The sequence below is a fragment of the Pelecanus crispus genome, chromosome 2, assembly GCF_030463565.1.
Source record: "Pelecanus crispus isolate bPelCri1 chromosome 2, bPelCri1.pri, whole genome shotgun sequence".
NCBI lineage: Eukaryota > Metazoa > Chordata > Aves > Pelecaniformes > Pelecanidae > Pelecanus > Pelecanus crispus.
In genome coordinates, this window is record NC_134644.1 from 1,993,340 (window position 1) to 2,016,969 (window position 23,630).

The 23,630-nt window shown below is 49.2% G+C and overlaps 1 protein-coding gene across 2 annotated transcripts in view; it reads right to left on the bottom strand.

The window, feature by feature from the left end:
- The window catches only part of PTH1R (parathyroid hormone 1 receptor), a 124,274-nt gene extending 102,059 nt beyond the window's left edge, over positions 1-22,215 (bottom strand). Inside the window, exons 1-2 of one of the 2 annotated variants that reach the window (XM_075705861.1) lie at positions 22,141-22,215; positions 6,828-6,929 (exon numbers count right to left, since the gene is read on the bottom strand). In XM_075705861.1, coding sequence (XP_075561976.1) covers positions 6,828-6,929; positions 22,141-22,215 — 177 coding nt within the window. The remainder of the gene's footprint in view (positions 1-6,827; positions 6,930-22,140) is intronic. The other variant, XM_009482576.2, reaches the window with a different exon arrangement.
- Between the last annotated feature and the right edge of the window lie 1,415 nt (positions 22,216-23,630).

Sequence of the window (23,630 nt, forward strand, 5' to 3'; positions counted from 1 at the left end):
ATCATGTGTCCCCTTGATCTCCTCTAGACTAGACGTCTTCTCTGCTCAGCCTCACAGATCATGAGTTCTCTGTCGCTCTTGGGCCACCTCAGGACACAGCTGGGTGTCTGCACAGATGATCTTTGCACTGCTATAAGGAGTTTTATGCCAGCCAAAGAATGCTGTTATTATTAATGTCTGCAGCCAAAGTTAAAGATTTCTCCCATATCTGGGATGTAGGACATGCAGCCTCTAGAAGGAAGGGGTCAAGGTCTCAACCTTGAATCCAGGCAGGCAGTGTAAAAAGCAGAGGACCTGTGATTTGCCAGCCTTTGATGCTAAAGACGTGCCTTGCTGTGTTCTGAGTGAGACTGTGGGGTCTCATGCAGGTACTGGCGGGGTTTCCCCAACATACAGACATACTGTATATAGGCTGGCAGCTATGGACTGTGAACAAGAAACCCACTGACCTGAAGGTTGCTGCAGTAGCTTCATGGGCCTGTGGAAACCCAGCCAAGAGGTGGCAAGGAGTCATTGCCTGCCAGAGTGGGACAAAGTCACCACCTCCACTGGATGTATTATTCCTGGACTCTGTTACTTAAGAGGGATGAGATTGCTCAGAACAAATGAACCAAAGGGATGCTTATGGCAGATGCATAACCTTTGAGACAAAAATCTTCTAATGTGTCCTAAACACCTTGATGGAGGATGTGCTGACAGCTTCTTGGTAAGTGGATACAGGCTAAGCACATCCTTGTGGCCTGAGGAGCCCTGTCAAATCCTCTGGGTCTCTCCAGGGAGGGAGAAGGATGGTTCTTAGTAGCATTGGCAGTGCTTGGCTGCAAGAACTGTGGAGTGATGATGCAGCTGTGGGACATCAGCTAAAGTCAGGAGATGGCAGGTTTGAGACACTCCTCATGCAACATGTTGTTAATCCATGGGATTCATTGCTGCAAGATGTGGCACAAACAATGCTGGAGCATGTCCAGAGAAAGGCAACGAGGCTGGTGAAGGGTCTGGAACACAGGGCTGGTGGGGAGCGGCTGAGGGAGCTGGGGGTGTTCAGTCTGGAGAAGAGGAGGCTGAGGGGAGACCTGATCGCTCTGCAGCTCCTGGCAGGAGGGGGCAGGGAGGGGGGGTCGGGCTCTTCTCCCAAGGAACCAGCAATAGGACAAGAGGAGATGGCCTCAAGCTGCACCAGGGGAGGTTTAGATTAGATATTGGGAGAAATTTCTTCATGGAAAGAGTGGTCAAGCATTGGAACAGGCTGCCCAGAGAGGTGGTGGAGTCCCCATCCCTGGAGGGGTTCATAAAACGGGCAGAGGTGGCACTTGGGGCCATGGTTTAGTAGGTATGGTGGTGTTGGATTGATGATTGGAATGATGATCTTAGAGGTCCTTTCCAACCTTAATGATTCCTAGTTTTTACTTTCATTAAAAAAATAATCCATCCCCCAAGCCAGGAAACACAAAATTATTCCTCTCCCCTTGATTGGTTTAGTGGTGGACTTGGTAGTGTTAGGTGAATGGTTGGACTGGATGATCTTAAAGGTCTTTTCCAACCTAAACAATTCTATGATTCTGTGATAAAAGACTTGCAGGGATTGAAGGCAAGTCAACCAGAGTTTCTTATGGAAGAGCAATCCACTGAGGATTTTTCAAAGCAGAGACCCCAACACTAGCTCACAAGCTCAGTGCGTCAGTGGAGTTGCCTAGTCTCTGACATTCTCCTGTGGGCAAAGCATTTTTCTCCTTTAAAGAGTTCTGGAATTTGCTGGAGTCTTTGAACCCTCATGACTACATCACATTAAACACTCTGCTTTGTTGCCTGGGAGTTGGCAGGTCTCTGACCTCTGCCTGAAGGAGCTGCAAAACTGTGCTTGATTGTGATACCCTTGATCTTGAATTCTAACATCATGCCTTTGATTCTGGCCAGCACCACCTGCTTCAGATGAAGACGAAAGAAATTTTGTGATACACAGCTATTAAATAGTCTTCCATTGGAAGAAGCTTCTTCTTGGCCTTTATTTAGAGCAGACCAGCTTATGTCCTGAAGCATGACAGTATAGATCACTTCCCAAAAATGTTATTAATGTTGTATATTAATGGTACTTCTCTCCATTTTTATGCCCATAAAAACTTGAATTACTTGAAACCTCCTCTACCTCTAGTCATAATGCAGTCTTACGGCAATGAGTTCCACAGATGAAATGTGCATTGGCTTATTAAAAAACAGCATGAGGGAGGGATATTTTAGACTAGACTAGACTAGTTCAGTTGGAAGCCTTTTTACCCAAAAAGCTACCAGAGGCTACTCCTCCTAATCATTCAGAAGTCTCATAGACATTTTCATAAGAAATAAGAAGAGTCAGGAGACAGTTTTGGAGAAAACAGATACCCTCCATAAACTCAGCTTGTCCTGCTCAGCTGACCAGGAGTCTGAAACAATATCCATGAGCACTCAGATGCAGGGCGAGAGGGAAGATAGTTATTTCAGAGTGGCTGCTGAAACCACGCCGTTGTGCACAGTTCCCATTGTAACGATCTCTCAAATCCATTAACTGTGATTCTTTTACACCCCCCTGCTCCCTCCCATCATGGGTTTATTTGCAGCAGAGGCAATGAGAAAGCAGAAAGCTTCTCTGGACAGATTCCATCCTCTACAAGGGCAAGCAGACACTGGGGAACATCGCTCCCCATCCTCATTTCACCCCCTGATCATCCACGATTGCTCTCCTGACATCAAACACCTTTGAACAGGAGCTGGCATAGCCAGAGTGTCCGCGAGATGCACATCTCCGTATATGTGCTCCCCTCCATGCTGAGGCTCCTTCGCAACTGAAAATAAAGAAGCTTCATCTGAAATAAGACACTAGATCCACACAATAGATTTTGGAGAGGGAGGACAAGGAAGATGTTATTTTTGGCTGCTTGCCTACAGCAAAACCAGCCACCACTCTAAAGTCAATACATCTGTATTAGTGAACTCCTGTGGGAGGTGCAGGCTAGAGATTTACATCAGTATTTGTAGGACAAACGTATTTTAAGGCCACAGATAAGTCTGTTGCTGTTATGCTTACCTTCATGCAGGCTTGCAGCAAAACACATCTCTCCTCTGAGGAACTTATGGCTCAGGGCCCAGAAATTAGGGTGTAGAGTTGTTTTGGTGATAACTCCCTCAGATTTCAATTAGTACCTAGGTGCTTTGAAAGCCAAGCCTAAAGAAGCAAGTTGGACAAAGGGGAGAAGAACCAAAAAAGGAAGGGGCTTCTCAGAGTCACCCCAGGGTGATTTGTGGAGCCAGAAATAGCACACAGGTTATTTTGGTGCAGAGCCATCCTCATCCTCATCCATATAAAGGTTAAGCACCTAACCTAGCGTGTTGTTCAAAGCTCTTTCTATAGACCACAAAGCAAAGCAGGAACAACCAGCAGGCGATACAAACCACCTTACATGGGATGAGAGGAGAGGTCTGACTGACATCCTGACTGTAGAAGAAACCTCAAGAAATAATCTTTAAAAGGCTAGATAAGGTGAGATTAATCCCACCTGCTGGTCTGCAGTTCAGCAGAAGCCAGCAGCACACTCAGTCTCTGTCTAGGCTGGTGTTCCCATGCCATGGTCCACAACAGCCGGTGGCTGACAAGGTCTTGACAGGTGATCCCCAGTTTCTCTACAGAACCAGAGTAAACACTAGCATTTTCAACTAAAGGTCAGAGGATTCAAATCATGGTGATCTGAAGGAAATATTACTGGCTAAGTTGCCTTGGCCACAGAAATGTGGAAACTATTGACCGAGCAGCGGCTTTCAACTTTTCTCTGTCATTTGTAAGCCCTTCACCATTTCTTGGTGGAGGTGTGGACCTTGTATCAAAACTGCATATCTATTAACGCCAGACTTCAGGGTTTTTATCCACCTTTCACAAACCCCTCAGGAGTATCCATCGCTGCCAATGAAGCTGGAGACTGCAGACTCAAAACCAGGGAGGTACGGCCTGAAACAGCAGGTACTGCTTGTGGTTCCAGGTGTTCCTGAAGATGATGGGAGTCTGTGGTGTAACTGTACCAGCCACTCTTCAGCATTACATGAAAATGCAAAATGATGGCAGGGACAGGGACTTGACATGGTTTCATCAGCAGTCCCTGCTCAAGTGGATGTTTGCCTTCTGGTCTTTGAAATTAGTAGGTTTATTTACAACCAGCTAAATGGCTGTTTTCTGGCTTTTTTTCCCAACAAAAGGATTTAAAAATTTTATTTAAAACACACCATTAGATTTGAAGTTTAATATTCTGGGCAGAAAGGAAGGATGAAAATTAACAGCTTTGCTGCAGTCTTGGAGGGATTTTTATTGGTAACAACCACTTGCATTGCTACGGCAGCTGCAGGTTTTGACCAGGAATTGGAACTGTCCAGAAATTACTACAGCATAATCACTTAGGCCAAAATCCACCACACGTACCTGAGCTGTCCTAGGGTGAGTCCCTCCAGCTTAGTCAACAGAGAAAGACAGACTCTGCTTGTGAGGGGTGATGCACCCTTTCCAGGTCTCTGTCTTGTTCCACTGACCACAGAGAGGAAAATCCCAAATCTTGCTTTGACAGAGGCAGTTCAGTGGCAAGAAACAAGGTGTCGAGTGCAACCTGATGCCCTGCAGTAGCTCACCTGGCCTCCAGTCCTGCTCCATAGAATCATAGAATAGTTTAGGTTGGAAAAGCCCTTTAAGATCATCCAGTCCAACCATTCACCTAACACTGCCAAGGCCACCAGGGGAGAGTAGTAATTTCATGTTTCCTGGCTTGGGGGATGGATTATTTTTGAATGAAAGTAAAACTAGGAATCACTAAGGCTGGAAAGGATCTCTAAGATCATCAGTCCAACCATCAACCCAACACCCCCATGCCCACTAAACCATGGCCCAAAGTGCCACCTCTGCCTGTTTTTTGAACCCCTCCAGGGATGGGGACTCCCCCATCTCTCTGGGCAGCCTGTTCCAATGCTTGACAACCTTTTCTGTGGAGAAATTTTTCCTAATATCCAATCTAAACCTCCCCTGACAGCTTCCTGCTAGTACTGTGCCATGTCTACCTGCCCTTGGTAGATATCTCAGACACCCTGGGTGCCTCTAGGTGACTACATGGAGGCAAATGAACTGAGCCTTCATCGCCTGTGTAGAGTGAACTGAATATCTCCCCAGGCACATTGCTGTGCTGGCTGGAGGTCCATGGACAAGCTCAGACCACAAAGCCCAGGTAGACACCTAGACATCTCAGAGCAGGCAAGAGGAGTCTCCTGCTCAGGATGCCCAGGACCAGAGCATGAGGCAGCCTCTGCCTCTAAAAGCTCCCAGCTCCAACACAGCCAAGAGGAAACAGGAGCACTTGGAGAAAGCAGCTTCCTGAGAATGTAAGATGCTCACACAGCTACTTGCAAAACCTGCGCTCACTTACTCCAAGACAGTCTCTGCATCCCCCAGAGACCACTTTTAGCTCTGGGGTCTTCCTGTGACTGTCCTCTTTTAGTCATGTTCAGGACTTTTTTTTTTTTAATATTTTTAATTCATGCACACAATGCAGGGTTTTGATCTTTCCAAAGGCGCATTTCCCAAACCTAACCATGAAAACTTCACTGTCAAGATCTCCTAACTCTGAACATCATAAATGCAAAAAAAAGACCAAATCATCCCCCAAAAGCTGAACAAATGAAACCAATTTGCTTTTGAGGCATTTGCAGAACACCACCTATTCATATACAAACAAAACACACAGCAGTAATCCCCAGAGGAGTAAAAACGCAGGAGATTATTGTTTCCTTTCAATTTGCCCTGACACTTTCCTCTACCACACAGTGACTGGCTAGCTGATGAACGTGAAAGACAGCAAAATAGCTTTTACTTTCAGTAACTCCCCTAACCTCTTTAGACATCTACTTTGTGAACTCCTTCCAGAGGACGGCTTGCTGAAGGACATGGCAGGAAGAAGATAATGGTATTTTCTTACTCATTTCCCCCTACTGTTTAAGGACATGGATAGCCAGCCATGCATCGGGACTGCAAGTTCTCATGCCTTTATCTGGTGTTTTTTAAGTCTGGTTTTGTTTGAGTCTTAGCTTCTGGAGTCATGTGTTGGGGGACACACAGCTCACATTTAAAATAAAAGCAAGCATTTCCCTGCCATGGCAGCCGAAAGAAGCTGGAGGTGATTATCTCCAGAGAGCCAGAATAAGGGGAGAAACAGGAAGAGAAATAAAAACTTCCCCTTTTTGAAAAGCTCATGATATTTTAAGAAACTGTCATAATTTTGGGAATATTTTCCACGTGTTAGCATTCAAATGGGTTGCTAAGGCAGGGTCTCCTTCACTGCAGCACTGGCTGCTACCTGCAACCCTCTTTCATTAGGAGGAGAAAAAGATGTCCGTTGTACTGCAGAGGCTGAAGAGGGTTTTTTCTACATGGCAGAGGAGAAAGGACTGACAAGGTCAATTGTTGGCATCAACTGGCAAAATAAATTCAGAGCAGACAGTGTTCACGGAAACCGGGAAGCCTTTGAGAACATCCTGCTGATGCCACTAACCACGATTCCACAAACGCAACATTATTGTCTTAAAAACAGGATGGCCTAAAGCCCACTGTGGTTAAAAGATGCAGTAATAAAACAACAAAACCAGAAAAAGGTAAAGAACAACAAAAAAAAAAACCCACAAAAAAAAAGAGGAGAAAGATGCAACGCTAAGCCAACAATGTTTTGCCTCGTAGGGTGGCCTACCACCTCCTGTTTGGAGGTGGCTGACGGTGTCAGTCGGCACTGATGAGGTCCCATCAGTGTCCCACCTGTCTACCAGGTCCGGTAGACAGACACAGAGTCTCCTGAGGGATGCTCTGCCTCTGTCCAACCCAGTGCTTCAGGTTGCCTCACTGCAGAAATCCACGGTATCCTGAGCTCACCACCCAGGCTCTCCCGAGAGTAGGGCAGAAATCAGTGACGCCATGGTGTCTTATCTGCTCCCCTTTAGGTGCCTGCTGTAGCATCTCTCTCCTTGCTGGATCTCTGCTGCCTATGGAGGAAAACTGGGTTACGTCCCTCCCTTGGAGGCTGTGGCCTCCAAAAGTAGGTGAGATCCATCTCATCTGACTTCCAAGCAAGTCTGACAGTGTCATGGTCAACCCCATGCTTGCTATGGGGACTCCTGCCTGCCTCCAGGCAGCAGAGATACAAGGGCAAATGTAACTTCGCTGAGCCAAGGTGTCCCCACGAATCCCTCACAGCATGCTCGGGTTTTGATCGCAAACACAGACCTCTCCCTCCTTACACCCGCCACTCTCCCAGCCTTGTGCATTTGCAGCGTGCTGTTACGGTCCCTTTCCCACCCTGGGATGCCCCGTGCTGGGCATGGCTGGGCCAGCTCTCCTTGCGTTGTCAGGGACTGGGAGGAGAGCGGGGTGGGTGGGAGCTCTGAGGCTGGGGACCACAGCCTGCTTCTCTGAGGGCAGTCCTCAGACGGGGCTGGCTGGTACCCTTCTGTCTTCAGATGACTTGCCATAGCAGATCCCCCGATCTTCTCCCATCCTGTGAGTTCACCTGTGGTGTCCTGTGATGTGTGGGGAGAAACCAGCATGGAAAGCCCTGCAAACTTCCCATGTGGACCTGAACCTGAACTCTTGACAGCTTTCCTTAGACTTCATAACACCTAATGTCATCTAAAAGCCAGATGCAGCTGAAAGCCTGTTTCATGTTGCCTTGGAAGGCAAAGCAGCCTCAATCACAGGGACAATGAAGGGGCCCTGTGTCCTCTGGTCCCCCCATTCCCAGGAACAGGAATCCCATTTATTTTTCTCTCCTAAGCTTCTGGCCCAGCCTTTAGGGCCTTGCCTTCCCACCCTCCTCTGCCACTTCTCCTGCCTGGTTGGTGTAATTAATTTTCATGCTCTCATACCCTCACTTTCTTGCCAGTGCTTGTGGGAAGGGATGTGCAGCAAACTCCCTGCACCGAGGATGCAGGAGGCAAGGCAAAGGTTCAGCAAGCAGGTTATAAAGCAGGCAGCCCTCTCCTTTCATACTCCTGCAGAAAAGCCAGGAAACCCACGGAAAGGCTTTCTTTCTTTCTATTTTTTTCCCTCTTCCCTTCGCCTTTCCTTTCCCGCCCCCATCAGCAGCCGCCTCCCCAGCCCGTCCCCCGTCCCTCCCGGCACCATGCCTCCTGGAACGTCGCAGCTCCGCTCTTTCATGAGCAGTGTGTGGTATTATGACTCCGGCAACGCTGAGCCCTGCCAGCACGCCTCAAACCACAGGTATCTGACCCCGTCCCAAGCCCCATAACACTGATTAATGTCCTGATTCACAACCCGATAGGGTCGGCACCATCGGTGGCCGAGACGGGACACCACCCCACTCCCTGCTCTCTCCTCCCCTCCCTGCAGACCCCTTCTCCCTTTGCTACGGGAGTGTGTGGGGGGATCCATTCCAAAAAAACCACCCGGCAGCAACCGTGGGCAGGGAGCGCGGGAGCTGCCAGCAGCGGCCGGGAGCCGTGCATGGTCGGGGTGCCGTTACAACAAGGCCAGCTCTGTGATTACGGCACATTAAGCTCTCAGTGCAGTGCAGGCAGCTCTGGGGCATGACGTTCTTCCCTGCTCCAGCCAGTCAGCTCCGGCATCCCCACCCCGTCTCCCTCTTTTTCTGGGCATGGAGGGGAGACACTGGAGGGCTTGACATGCTGCTCACCTGGAGCTGAGGGCAGTCACGGCCTCAGAGCTGTGGGGGAAGGCACGGCGGGGAGAAAAGCTGCAGTGGCTGTACAATGCCCTGCCAGGAGGTGGAGGGGAGGGAGGAGGAATGGTCCCTGAAGTGAAAAATACAGGCTGTGACCCATTGCAAGAGGCCAAATCATCTCTGGAGCACGTTGCCATGGGGCATCCATGCATCTTGCTGTTGGGATAGAGGCATCCCCACACTCCAGCGGTACTGGGGGGTGGCTGGTGGTGGGAGTCCCAACAGAGCCTTGTTTTAGGGCTGTTGATGCCTCGGATGTGATGGTAGCAGGGATTGAGCCAGGCACCCATGGAGTGGGACCTGCTGCAGTGTGGGATCCCTCCCATGGGACCACAAGCGTCAGCTAATCCTGTGTGAGAAAATAAATGACCTGGGTCCTGTTCTCTGTCTCCTTTGACCATGCCCATGTCCACGTGTCTACAATATCTTTTTCCCAAAGTAGTGTGGCCTCAGCCAAACCACCTCCTATAAAACACAGTGCACCTGAAATGTGTCTAAGCATTATTTGGGGTGGTGCAAGCTGGTAAGAGCTAAAGACAGGCCAGGGAGAGTGCTGGCAGTAAAACAGCATGGAGGATCGCAGGACAGCACTTCAGCCCTGGGCTGCCTGGTTTTACTTTTTAGTGAAGGCAAAGCCCTGTCCGCTGGGAGTGTCTTCAGGCAATGCCAAAGTTTTGTCTGTCCTCTCTTGTCCATCCTTCTCCCTGGGCTGGAGGAACAGCCCTGGTCCTCAATACCTCCTCTCCCTTAGCCAGCTCAAAGAGAGCCTCTTAGAATCATAGAATCATAGAATCATTTAGGTTGGAAAAGACCTTTAAGATCATCCAGTCCAACCATTAACCTACACTACCAAGTCTACTCCAAGCCAATCAAGGGTAGACTAGACTCTTGCCCCATCAAAGCAATGCCAGCCCTTGGGATGGGACCTGTCCCCTCCCTGTACGCTTGCACATACCTCTGCCCTGTTCCAGGGTTCAAATACCAACCCAAGGCTTTAAGCTAAGGCCTTGGTCCCTCCCAAAAATGGTCTTATCTCCTGCCATCTCATGACCTGTCTTCACGAGAAATATCCTCTTTGTGTCCCAGCAAACCAGAGATATCAGCTTTGCCTTCTTGGGCACCATCTGTTTGCAGCCAGGAACAGGTGATTTGTAGGAGGTGTGGGACCTGTTCCTCTGTCTGTCACACTCCTTTTCCCCATCCTTACAGCAAGAAGACTGGAAGAGGAGACACAAAATGCTGGGGTTTTATGGGTCAAAGAGCCTTCTCTTCCCAATTCATTCTGTTTTGCATTCTTCTGCAGGCTTTCTGGGAAACACGGCCTTCCCAACCTGATGCTTTTGGAGGCGTGAACTACAGATCTTTGTCTGGTCCACTTTCTACAGGGTGTTAACTCTGAACCGCAAAGATGTACTTCCCAATGGAGTATCCTTCCCTTCCATTTCATTTTAGATGTCCATTTTGAAAGCTGGCGGCTTAGGGCCAGCAGTAGGGTAAGAAGCAATGGTGCTACCAAGAGGCAAAAGGGAAAGCGATGAATAAGGAAATTCAGAAGAGAAGCAAAGGCTACTGCCACAGCAGTGAGACAACGCATAATTGGTTCTTCTGGAGGACTAACAGTGCTGATAATGAAGGCTGGCACTGTCAGTAGACTCCAGGCTGGAAAAGGAGTTGCATGCCCAGGTCTAGTAGATCTCTGTGCACACCGTACGGACCCTCACCTATGCATGCCCCCAGCAGCAATGCTGATGGCTATTATGCAGCATATTTGGCTGCATTGTGATTATAGGAGGGATGGGTGATTCACCTCTGTGTCAGCAGAAACAAGAAAAGTGGCAAATGGAAGGACGCAGGCATCCACCTAGGCAGGCTGCAAAGGCTGGGCTGTCTGCTTCTACTCCACCTCAGGCCTGTCCTCCACCCAGCTCTCTTCATGGCATGGCATCAGTTCACCCTTTAGCTTGGCCATTGCTCTGTTCATCTGGGTAACTCAGAGCCCTTATCGCCCCAGGAAGCGCTGAGTCAGGTCAGCCAAGCACGTGCCCGCATTGACCTCTATGGAGATCCTCTTAGTCTTCAGACTTGTTGGCACAGAACCCCGGCCAGATCCTTACCTGGGTGCAAAACTAGGTCTGACTCTGTTCCATTTTCACCAGCTGAAGCAAGCTTCCCTCCCCCTGCTCCTCCATAAACCTGAGTCATCTTTTGCTGATGACAGAGCAAATCAGGAGTATACAGTAGCTGTGACTTTGAATGGCATGATTTCCCACTTCCAGTGCCACAAAATAGGTGCAAAAGGCACTTAAAGTTCAATTTGTTGATCACACTGCCGTTGTCAATGACACCAAGGGATGCAAGGGCAAAATCAGTATAAAAATTTGGGTAGGAGAGAAGAAAAAGCAATCATCTATTGCACAGTCTGCTTTAAACAGTGATGCTAAATTTGCTCAGATCTCAAAGATTCAGACATCATTATTTGGCATCCTTTAAGAATGGACCCAAATCCACAGCTGAATCCAGCCCTGTCCTGTGGTTTGAAAAATCCAGCCTGCCTGCGTGCTTATCATCCTTCCACACCGCCACCATAGCCAGAAACAAGAGTGACACCCCCGGCTTTCAGATCCCCCCCCCCCAGATTGCTCTTGTTTAAATGCTTTCAAGAAGGCATTCATTGCACAAGGCAGCCAGCCACAAAAGAAGCTACTGAAGCATGGCCGAACATGGTTTGGAGAAGCATCTGGAAACTGCGAGCTTGTCATCCGACCCAGATCTCTCAATTTGCAGAACCTTCTCCCTTCCAGTCCAGCTGCAACCCAGAGCCAGGAGACTGGGACCAGCATGTGCCAGTTGGACTTCTCCAATTTACCTTCCGTCTCCCTCCTTATTTCCCTGCAGTAACACTGATTGACATCAGATGAGACTCTCTTGGCCCTTCTTCACTCTACAGGAACACCACTGATTTACGCCAGCAGAAGGCTCCGGCCCCTTGAGCTTTGTGGTTGCTATGATGAGGTTAAGGCAAATCACAGAGAAAATCTGATCCCAGGAATGAAACAAAAAAAACCAACAAACATGCTTCATTGTGGTGGTGAAAGGCTGACGGAGAAACACCAGTCATGGTGGGAAATGAACTGGAAATGAAGCTTGTACTCTGCAGTGGGATCATATGGTGGGATGCTCCGAGACTGTTTAACAATGCTACAGCATGAGTCAGAGCCGTTCAGTTATACCCGCACGCTCCCTTGTACACACACGCATACATAACAGTTTTGTACCAAATCCCGTCTCTTTGGCAGCTGAGGAAATAAGACCTCGAGGCCCACCCAGGTTCTGTGGGGTGCAGTCACAGGTGATCTGTGGCGGGATGCCCTACAGCTGAGCAGGTCCCTGGAGGCTATGGGGCAGCTCTGAGATGCACCAGCACCCCTTGCTGACATCTAAAGCCAAGCGAGGGAAATCAGCCCTATCCTGCTTTGTCCCCATCCAGTGGCTAGCCTGGGTAAACAGTCCTGGTAATTCAGCACCGGCGAAAACAAGCCATGTCTGCATTAGATAGAGTGCATCAGACCCTCTGACCACCTACTGGTGTGTGTTTTAGTAACCACGGCTATTTAGACTGGGAAAACGTTTCCACCTCAGTGACTTTAGAGCCATCTCTCTCTCTTTTCTGGGAAGAACAATAAAAATAAACCACGCTTCCAAATGCAGAGAGTCCACCTTCACTCCCCACAAGTCCTCTGTGCCTATGCTGCACATACAGAGCAAGAAATACCTGCAAGCACACAGAAAGTCAGTGGGAGAGCTAAATCTCAACTAAATCTCAACTCCTGGTCTCCTCTCCTTACTGAAGAGGCAATTTTAGAGCAAACAATTCAGTGAGCGTAACCTTGAGGGCACTGGAAGAAAACATAAGCTCAGAGACAATTTCAGGGATATCAACTCTGAGAGGTTAAAAGGCTTCATAAGCTGATGGCTCTTGATAAGCCAGCAATTCTAGCTTTTGAAGCTCTATATGTTGGTCATCTCTTAGCAGTCCCACCTCTCATCAGCTCCCTCCCAAAAATTTTTTTTGCTGTATTTTTATTGAGCTGAGTGAAATTGCTAACCATGAAATAGATACACTACGTAATGTTGCTTTATTGATCTTACTCTTCGAGTGCGGCCAGGAGAAACGGGTCATTTCCTTGCAACCACTCACCATAGCTGGTGTCTCAAAGCTACTTTAACTCTGATTGCTCAATGTCTGAAAGGAGGAGTGGTTGGGATGTAGGAGTTGAGAAGAAAGTCAAGGTAACATCGAGGCATGGCAGGGGTTTAGGCAATAAAAGTGGGGTAGATGGAAGTAGCATGTGAAGTTCATGGAAATCTGTCCGGTGGTTTCACTGAATTTTGGGATTTGATTTGTATCTTTGCAAAACAAAAGAGGCTACTGGCTGTTTGCTCCTGAAGGAGATCAGGCATTGCCTAACGTGTTTTAATTCACAAGGTCAATGAATTAATTACTCTGCGGGTCAGCCTATGGTTTCTTACAGCTGAGCCATCTCAGGAGCCCTTGGCCTCACTGTGTCACTAAATAAAGTGGGTTAGAGACTGTTCCCAGGGCTTGCAGGCAAGGGAAGCTGTAGTAACATGGTCGGGTGTATGAATCAATCAGCCTTGTCTTTTGGTGGGCTTCATTGTGCCTACAGGGAGTGGGCTGAATGCAGCAACATGTGTCTTCCAGGTTGGTCAAAAATGCTGATTTCTTTCTCCCTAGCCTTGTGACAGAAAGGCCAAAGACAGCAACAGAAATGACAGAGCAGGATGTCATCACGATGGGGAGATGGAGCAGGAGAACAGCACGGTGCAGGAAAGTGTGAACAAAATCAGGTTCAAACGATGCTCCCAGGTCCAGCAGTCTCAGCCTTCCTGGGCAGAGCAGGGCCAGGGTGCCTCCAGTTTCTGAAACCATGCTTTTCCTCCTGAGCTAAGAAATGTCCCACTGCGTGTCTGCTACCAGCACCATTCGTGTGCTTAGTGTATGGCATGGGCTCAGGGCTCTCCTGGGATGCTGTACTGCCTCGAGCGCCCAAGCAGTATAAACCAGGTGAATAAATCAAGGCAATGAGATGAAGATTAAATAACTTGCTAGTGGTCCTAAATAGTGGCAGAGTCCCCCAAAGTGCCACTGAGCCTCAGTTAATTGATCATTTGTCCTCTGCTATGTGGCCAAGAGATGGTAGCTCCCTACCATCTGCTGCTCCTTACAAAGTGCCTCATCCCTTAATCCGTGCCAAACGTGAGCTAGGTTTTGCACGCCACTTACTTCTCTGTTAAAACATACTGAAAAAACCCATTTAGGTCCCAAGCCAAAGTTCAGTGAAGAAAAGAAAAGGTTTTCTAAGGACACCCAGTGACTTTCAAACCTGCCTTTACCGATGCGATAGAGGTTGCTTCTTGCTCTCAGCGTGGCAAGACCAAGCAGATAAATACACTGCAATGCTTCGAGAGAGGGGAAAGGGAGACTGAAGTAAAGATAACATCGAGAAACCCTGATTAGCAACAGGGCAGTCATGCGAAAAACGAGATAACCAGCCTGCCTTGGGTGCTGAGACAGCAACTCCTGTCTCCAGCCCTTGCCCCAGACACTGATCTAGGAGGTCTTTTTCAAGAGGCCAAGTCTTCTTCTGATGAGCTGCCCTTGTCCAACAGACGGCTGATACTTGAGGTCGTTACGGTGGAAAGACTCAAAGACACCAACCACCTTTGGACTTTGAAGGCTCGTTTGTTCTGCGCTTTGCCAGGGTCGGAGAGGTGGGCTAGGGCGGGATGGCTGTGCTGCCTATTCCTGCCTGGCTCAACACCTTCCTTGACTTGAACGTAGCGGGAATCGTTTGGCCTGATCATTTCACTGTCCCTGCAAGCAACAGACCAGAAAGCAGGTAAGTAGGTACCAGCTGTGTTTTATCTCAGCTACTCCGGGCCACTTCTGAGTCTTGGAAGTCCCTGTTTATGTCTGTATTGCTAAATACAAGGGCTGGGTTCTGTCCTCTGGCCCTGATGCCAAGCAGCAGAGCACACCTCATGTCTACAAGCCTAAACTCATTTTTTTTTTCCCTGAAAAAAGAGTGTGGTCACATCCAGTACCCTTGACCTGTGTTATCCTGAGCCATCACTAGGCACTAGCTACAGGACTCATCAGCTCAGATGAAAACTCTGCCAGGAATTGCGCTAACCATCAGATGGTGAGGCTGATGGAGGGGAGGTTCAGAGGTAGCACGGAGCCTACGATGAGCTCAGCTGCCAGCCCCATGGCTCATGTTGCTCTACGCGTGTTTATTGCCAAGGAGCAGGAGGTACAACAGGGAGCAGAGCAGGGGTGTGTACCTGTCAAAAAGAGGATTTTGGGGGGCTTTATGCCAGAATAACTTGACTCTACAACCATGGTGTCGGGGCAAACCTGCACACATTGCTGGCCGCTCAGCCCTTCTTGTCCCCACTTCTGTGACCCAATCTCTCCCTCATCTGTCTCGGGGACTCATCTGAGCCTTTGCTGTGTAGATGCCATTCATTGACCCTGCAACAAACCTTCTCCTACATTTATTTTCTTTTTTCCACCTTGGATTAGTTTGGTGCCAGCTCAGTGAGCTGAATCAGCTCACAGAGGGGTGCACACGGTCAGGAGGGAAGGAGGGAGACAGGAACACAATCCCTGTGCTGCTGAAATGCTTCGAACCAGGGATGCTGGAGGGGTGAGAGGGAAAAGGGGCAGAGAAATCCACTTTCTGCTTTATTGGGTAAAGGGAAAAACATGTGGCCAGAAAGACAGGCCAGCCTTGCAGAAGATTTCAGCAACTGAACCATCACCTGAATACTGTCAGAGGAATTTGTGTTACAGAAGGATCAAAGTATGACCTGATAAGAGGGAGCCAACAGTCCAAAATTTTCCATTCTTGAAAACTGGGTTTCTGGAAGTCAATCCAAGCTAAGCCTCCAAAGGAACACCCTAAAACACAGAGCTCCTCTAATCACTGGCAAGAGTCATCGTGGCCTCAGTGGAAATAAAGGGGTTAATGTCAAGCCAGGTACACTGAGCGTGAGTTTGGGTGTTTTCTTCCCATGACACAAGAGAGCAAAGCTCAATCTGACCCAGCAGGTATTCTGCTGGCTGAGTTTCAGCCTCAAGTGTAATTTTTTTTATTACTGCGTCGTGAAAGGCACAACACAAAGATCGTCTTTAGTGCACCAGCCCTTGCAAGGCCAGCTGAAGTTTGAGGTGTTACGGGTCGAGATAGCCAAATTATATTACAACAGCCAAGTGGACGCAGAGGGAGAAAGCAAATTCTCCATGTTGGGGCAAAATGTCTTTGATATGGTCTGATCTTTAACACAGGCTGATCCTGTTGAGTTCTTCCTTTCGGACAGGGCTTGCCCTAGGGAACACATTTTCTTTGGGTTTTTTATTGTTGTAATGGTTACTAATTGAGAGATGCTAAAACTGCACTTAGAGCAGGAGCTGAGCAGACAGACAAACCCCTCCATGCTTGCCCTTTTGCAGAGAAACAGCCCATCCGAAAGGGAGGGGGATCCCTGCTGGCTTCTCCCTTTGATCCGGACAGTGTCAAAGGGTGAGGAAGTTTGGAGGGATCAGAGCTCAAAAGGCCGAGATGAGCCCAGCACGAGCCATGGGGATGGGAGAGCTGCACAGTCTAGTGGGTACCTAAACACACGCCGGACTCCATCGCCCTCTCCCAGTGGTGCGGGACGAGGATTGAGCCGTTCGGCAGCAACGAGGATGAGTTCCCAGGAAGGGTTTAAATCAGAGGCAGCCATAGTCTGGCTCTGCTATTCCTTCCTCCTCGTCTTTAGGCGCAAAGCAAATGCAGCGACTGCAGGGCTTAGCTGGAGCCATAGCTTTGCTACCAACTCCAGGGAGCAGGATTTCCCCAGCCCTGCATCCCAGTGCCAGGAGAGGTGCTTTGCCACCTCAGCCCACGCTGCCTGGTCGGAGGCTGCATGGTAATAGCTGCCATTTAGGGGGTTCGGTGTGATGAGTGTGGTGTCCGTGCCCCAAATAACTCTCCAAACCAGGGGCTGATTTCAACTGCATTTTGTCGAGGGGCTGAGCGGCGCATTTCCCAAGCGGAGGGAAATCCTCCAGCCAGCATCTTTACACCGTAGGAGAGTCCCTTATCAGTACACCCAGCCCAGGAAAAGAGACGATAGGAGACACACAGCTGTGGGATGACTCTCAGGCTCTCAGCATCATTTTTCAAAGGCACATGGGAGCGCAGGGAGGCGGCGGCAGGGGCAGCAGCTGTCTCTGCTTGAGATGTCTGGGCTGGGGGTACCCCTCGCAAGGACTGCAGACACACCGCCCTAGCCGGAATAATCCCACTGATCTCAAAGCACCGCTCTGGGGCTATTTCTAGGAGGCAAGAAACCAAACAACAACTGCCTGGACCTGAAAGATGCACCTCGGATTTCATTTCCTCCAGCCTTGACCCCGCTCTGCGCACAGTTGCCCTGCTGCTTTTCCTCTTCCCAATGCAAGGAGCTCACACCAAACTCGGCTCGCTCAGGTCAGACTTGCCACCGGGCAGCTGAACTTTTTTTGGCTTGCACGGGATGAAATCACAGCCCATGCGTTACCCTGACACGGAGGCTTGTTTGCTTTATATTTTGTGGTTGAGTATTTTATAGTCCAGGGATATCTGCTAATCCCAAAGCACAATAACAAAAATCTTATCTTTCATAAATACACAGGGCAGGGATGGGCACGCTCCCAAGTGTGTGTGGAGAAAACAACATTTCAGACATTGTTTCCCTGCACTCGGAGCCTGTCTTTATTTAATGAAGTTAGACAGCTAGTCAGGATTTGCAGGATCTCTATATAGGATTATTTTACTATTATTCTTCTTTTCATTATGGGCCATATTCTGAGGCAGAATATGATTCTCTTTCCCTTCCCACTATAAATTATTCAACTTCAAATCCTTCCCCTTTCCAGATCCATGAAGACGTGGGTCTGATCAGAGGAACAAGAGACAAGTCAAAGAGCAAAACACCGACCGGCACCTCCTTAATCCAGTTGCTCTACTGCCTGAGCACCGGGATCTCAGCTGGTTGGTGACCCAAGAATCGCTTTGGTGTGAACAAGAGTTTTTCTGATTTATGCAGGACCTTCCTACCGGAGATTAACACCAATGCTGGTGTGGATGTGGCTCCCTTGGGAATAGGGGCTGGGACCCCTCTGCAGGTGACCTGGCTGCGCTTGTCCCTGTTTTGGGTTATGCCTGCAAGAAAGGGCTCCAAATCCCCTCCTGACACCCCTTGAATTTCTGGGGGATTGCTACAGCTTCTCTGCAAAATCAGAGGCAAACTTCAGCATTGCCCAGTGGGGCCAGGGCTGGGAAATTACAGGCTGCAACAAACGGAAAGGGGTTGAGACCATTCTGCTGCTAAAATGCATCCCCCTAATGAGCAGCACCTTCTGGAAGGCACCGAGCGCTGCTAAAAGGCAAGACCCCCACAGTAAAGTGCAGGTCGCTTTTGCAACCCCTTTCATACCCCATACGGACCTGCTTCCCTGGGTCACGTTGAGCTGAGCAGCTTGTAGCTGGCTCAGGTTGATACCCGTTTCCCAAAACGGAGCTATTCTGATCCAAAGCCCTGCAGAAGGCTGGTGGCTTCTTCTTATTCTTCTTCTTATTATTACTATTACTATTATGATGAAGAATATCTCCTCCAGTGACAACTGGGTTGGGGGGCTGCTGGGCTGAGGCTGGCAAGAGAAGGAAACCGAGTGAAAACCAAAGGGGTCAGCAGACCACACCATGGGGCTTTCTGCTGGGAGGTGGGACATGGGGAGGTTTTTCTGCAAGGAGCTCTGGCAGCGCCTTTCAGATAAAATCCTAGTGCCGACGTCTTAACTTCTCCCATGCTCTGCTGACGTCAGACCCTACTTTTAAAGCTCCTTTTGCGCACATCTTCTTTGCAAGCCCATGTTTGCAGGGCTGTCTGGCTCAGGCCAATCCTTCTTCCCTGGCCCTTGGACAAAATAGCAAAATTAACCCAAATTTACCCGCTTGCCCTGCCAGACGTCAGGCACAAAGCGCTCAATCGACAAGCGAAATTCCTCTCGCTGTTTAGGCAGGTGTTAACCATGATATTCCCAGGGAAATGCTGGGGGAGGACTTCTCCGGATTGTCAGGGGAGTTGGAGGAGAGCAGAGCTTCACCCAATACTTTACCCCACATCAAAGACTGTCTGTCCCTCGCAGCTGCCCCTCAAAAGCTCAGGGCAGGGATGCTGATCTCCCTATGGATTTTGCGTGGCCGCAGGCTCATGGCGGGGCCGCGATTTCTGCATGGACACTTTTGCTTCTGAGGGCACCCACTCCCACAGCATTTTTCCACATGCTGAATTTCCCACTGTGGTTTACAGTTAATGCAGCCACACGCAGCTCGCATGCTGCGGAGATGTCATTCAGCTGCCAGCGTCCTGCCCCATGTACCAGTGATGTACCAGTGACCCAGACAATTAAAGAAAGCATTTCCCATCCCTACTTCAGCACTCCTGCTGCGAAAAGTGCCTTCATTATCATCTTTGCCCGCTGGCAAAAGGAACAACGGGAGCGACAGCTTCAGATTTAGGATGCGTCGTGCTCTGCCCGATCTCAGCATCACCAAGTCTCAGATGCAAAGCAACCGAGCTGCGAAGAGCCCAGCAGTTAGGGTCACGGTTCTCAAGACTCAAACCTTCCAGCCTCAGACAGATGAATTGTGCCCTGAAGCTCTGAGCGACCGGCTGCCTCGGTCTGCAGGAATCCTCCTGACTCAAACCCCACAACAGAGCTTTGCTCTGCTCTGCTGGGGGAGTGAAAGGTTGGGTACCACTTTTAGCTTAGCCCAAAGCTGCCACGGAGCCTGTCTCTAACTTAAGTCCTTGCATCCCCATCCTTCTGCAGCTACCCTCATTGATTTTTGCTTGTTGCTTCTAGGAGAGAGGCACTTGGTGACTTCTATTGATGGCAGCACATAAAACACACTCAGACCCTCTAGCCGAATATAAAGCATATATACATATATACGACCCTTCTTATAGCGTAGCTACCGAGACATCACCGTGCTGAAACATGCAGTCAATACCGTTCCGTGTTTTCAAAGTTCATTTAAAAATCAAGTTACTTTGGGAAAGATGCAACAACAGCAAAAAAAAAAAAAAAAAAAAATCAGGCTCTAGGCACCCTGCAAGTTGTTCCCTGCCTCGCAAGTTGTTGTACAGTGGGATGACATGGGGCTGACCTTCTTATTCTGCCTAAGTGGATGCCAGAAGGGACGTACAACATCTCTGCAGACCCTGGATTGCCAGGACAACTTGTCAAACCTTCTGGCAACACCTTCAGCTGTCAATAATGGGTTTGAAAAGCAAGCGAAGTGTCTGAAACGTGCACTTCAGCCTGGGCCTAATTAAAGCGAATGGGGTTTCTAGCGGCAGGACCCTAAATCAGTACAGCAGGGGATCAGGCTTTTGGAAATGCAACAGAGCAAACACTCCCGTGCATTCCTCCCCCAGCCCTTCGCAGCAAATTTCCCTGCTTTCTTGCCCCTCTGTGATTCTGGCAGAGCTATTCCTGCTTTATGCCCAGGTCCAGCTTGCCCCGAGCCGGTGCACGGGGCACGCTCAGCTGCTCCAGCCATGAGCCCTTGTCGCCTACCAGCGCTGCTGAGCAAATCGCTCTGTGATCTGAAAGCGTTTGTTGTGATGGGAGTATCGAAAATAAAAGATCCTCTGAGAACCCGAGACGGCTGACACTTGGTTCACTGGCAGGTCCTCTACACCTTCTGGAGGTACCGGGATGTACTGGGACAGGGGAGGAAACTTGGAATGGGACTAGAGACGCACCATGCAGCCTTGCCTGTCTTGTCTGCGTCCCGAAGTTTGCTGATCTGCAATCTGACTGTTTCACGTACCTGACTTTCACCGGCAGCAACCGAGACACCAGTTAGCAGAAATTTTGGTGCTGACTTCAGCGGCAGCAGGGCTGTGGAGGTGGGGGGTAGCAGGTGCTACGGGACCTACGCTGTCATGCTACGGCCCCAAAGCCATACGTGGTCATGGAAGGATGCTGATCCAACTCCAGAACAGGGGAGAAACCTCAACCGTCACTAAAACCTCAACAAATCTACAAGCGGTCCTCCCAATTTTCTTTGAGTTTTGAGAGGTTTATTTGTGCTTAGAGATAGAGCAAGACAGGGATGGACTGCAGCAATGATTGTTTTCTGAGGGGCTGTTTCTTCTCATTTATCAACGAGATGTTTCCCTCTAGCATGATGCTAGACATGGGGGGGAAATACCCCCCTACCAGCCCTGCACCAGGTCCCAAGCAGTCCCTACCAAACCCACAGGACGTGGCCCAGGGTGATTGTTCCTAGCGGGTCAGGGAGGACCTGGCTGGAGCCAGGGTCATGGGGAGCCCGCTCCCTTCCAAACACATCTCCATCCCTCACGGAAAGCAGACACCGCTTTAGGTGGTGGCCATGCCCCTTCCTACACCAGAAGGCACTGAGACACGGCCAGCGGTGGTGGGGATTCCAGGGATGGAGAAAGCACATGTCAAAGCAGCATTCCCATCAGTGGGTTAATATCTGGTGGCTGGTTCTGTATGACATTTCCCTTCACTGCTGCAGAAGTGCTTTGGAAACCATTTGGGGCTGCAGAGGAGGGTCTGTAGATCTTAGCCCATTCCCCCCCACCACCATCAAGGCAGTTTTGATAGACTTTAGCCCTTTTTGCTACTTCTGTAAAAGTATTCTGCCTTGGTGTGTGCAGGAACAGGTGAAAACAGCGCCAGGAAGCAAAGGGTTAATACTACTTTCATGCTCCAGAGTGTAAACTGCCTGCGAGCCCTGCACTCTAAGGTCCTCTCCAAATTTAATCCCAAAGAGGAAGACACTGTTTCGCTGACATGAAGCAGATTTGCAGATTAAGAAGATTAAATTAAAATTAAATTTGTCTGTCTTGTGGAGGGGGGTGGATAAAAAAAAAAATAAAAAGAAAATGAAAAAATTGCCCTTTACTTATAGGTGTCTTTTAATTTATCCTCCAAACGCTTTCCCCAGACCCCTGTCAAACTGCACGCGTTCCTGTCCGGAGGGGTTTAAAAGTGATTCAAACTCTTCGGGAAGCACAGACATTTTAATTTCATCTGGTGCAGCAACTCTTGAGACCAACTGCACACACTATCTGCCAGCAAAATAAACCACTGGGCTGCAAAAAAAAAAAAAAAAAAAAAAAAAAAGCAACCCAAACCCAGCGCTCTGCCTTCTAAATCCTTGATACAGTAAATTACTCATCAAGGAAACAGCCGCGCGGATCGTTCAAGAATGCGAAGGGAAAAGATTGAGGGACTCACCAGAGCGTAGACTGAACTCAACACGGAGCAGCAGAGGATCAAACCCAGGCTGTGATAAACCAGATATGATCCCATATCCAAGAGGCTTCTTCCAGCATCCAAGCTCGCGCAGGGAAGTAGGAGGACGAGAGGGCTTCCAGCGCTCCGGTTGCGGATGATTTCTCTTTCTCCTTCCCTCCCGCCCCCCCCCACCCCCCCCCCCCTCCAGAATTTGTGTTTGTTTGATTGTTTGTTTGTTTCCACAGTTTTAGCCAGAAAGGCACATGACAAGAAAGCCCGGTCCTTTGCTCCGTTTTCTCATGGCTGGAGATCTGGGCAGCTCCCTCAACGCAGCCGAGGAGCCCATGCGAAGCGGAGCGACTTCGCTCCCTTCAGAGCTGCAGCCCCCGGTGCTGTTTGTTTTCCGTGTGCATCTGTCTCAGAGCAGAAAAAATCACATCCATATGTCAAAACTGCTCTTCTGGTTCCCTTTTATGAGGCAGTGGGAAGTTCAAATAATTTCTTTGTCAAACGCAAACACACAGAAAGAGGGAGAGAGAGGGAGGGAGGGAGGGAGAAGGCGAGAGAGGGGTGGAAGGGGTGGGAGATTGGAGAGGGTGGGGGAGGCTTTTAACCACTGCTTTATTTTTAGATCCAGTAATTTTATCTTTTAGGTTTCAGAGGGGTTTGGAGCGGGGGGGGGGTGGGGGGAAGAAAAGAGGCTTTTTTTTTTTTCCCCCCCCGTCTTCTCTTTTCGGCATGCAAACAAATCGCAAAGTCGAAAGTTAAAAAAAGCGAAAACTTGGAAATATTTTCACGTAGCGATTACCTTTTCTCAAACAGTGGTACTCGGTGGGTTGGGGGGGGATTTTTGCTTGTATATCCCGGCGCGTTTCAGTCCCACAATAGGTTTATTCTGCCAGCCTTCCAGGTTGCAGTGTGTTTTAGTTGCAAAGAGGGATTTTTGCTTCTCTCGCCCTCTCCCTCTCAAAGGATCTGCAGTTTCAAAAAGCCGATTGAGTACAGCATGAGAGCATGGGGCTGCACGGTCGCTCCCCCCCGCCACGCCACCCCCTTTAAGTAGCTTATTTTAGATTTATTTTTTTCCCCCCGCCGCGGCAAAACCACTTTTCACTTACTCGGCGAAATGTTCTGAAATCCTCAGATTTTTTTTTTTTGGGGGTGGGGGTGGGTTTTTTTTTTTAACATTTTTTTCCACTCACGCACCCGCATGGGCAGAGTCCTCCTGTTCCGTGCCCGGGAGGAGCCTCCCAAAAACCGGGGAGGGGGCTTGCAGCCTCCCGGGGCTCTCTCAGGACCTCAACCTGTGTCCCCCCCCATCTCCTTCCCCACCTGGATTTCACCCAGCTTTTCGGAATTTCAGGGCAGGGATATTACTCCCAGCTCAGCTGGGAGGTTTCATTCATAAAACTAGGAGGCAAAAAAAAAAAAAAAAAAAAGGAGGGGAAAAAAAAAAAAAAGCCCCCCCTCCCACTCACCCCAAAGCCAAG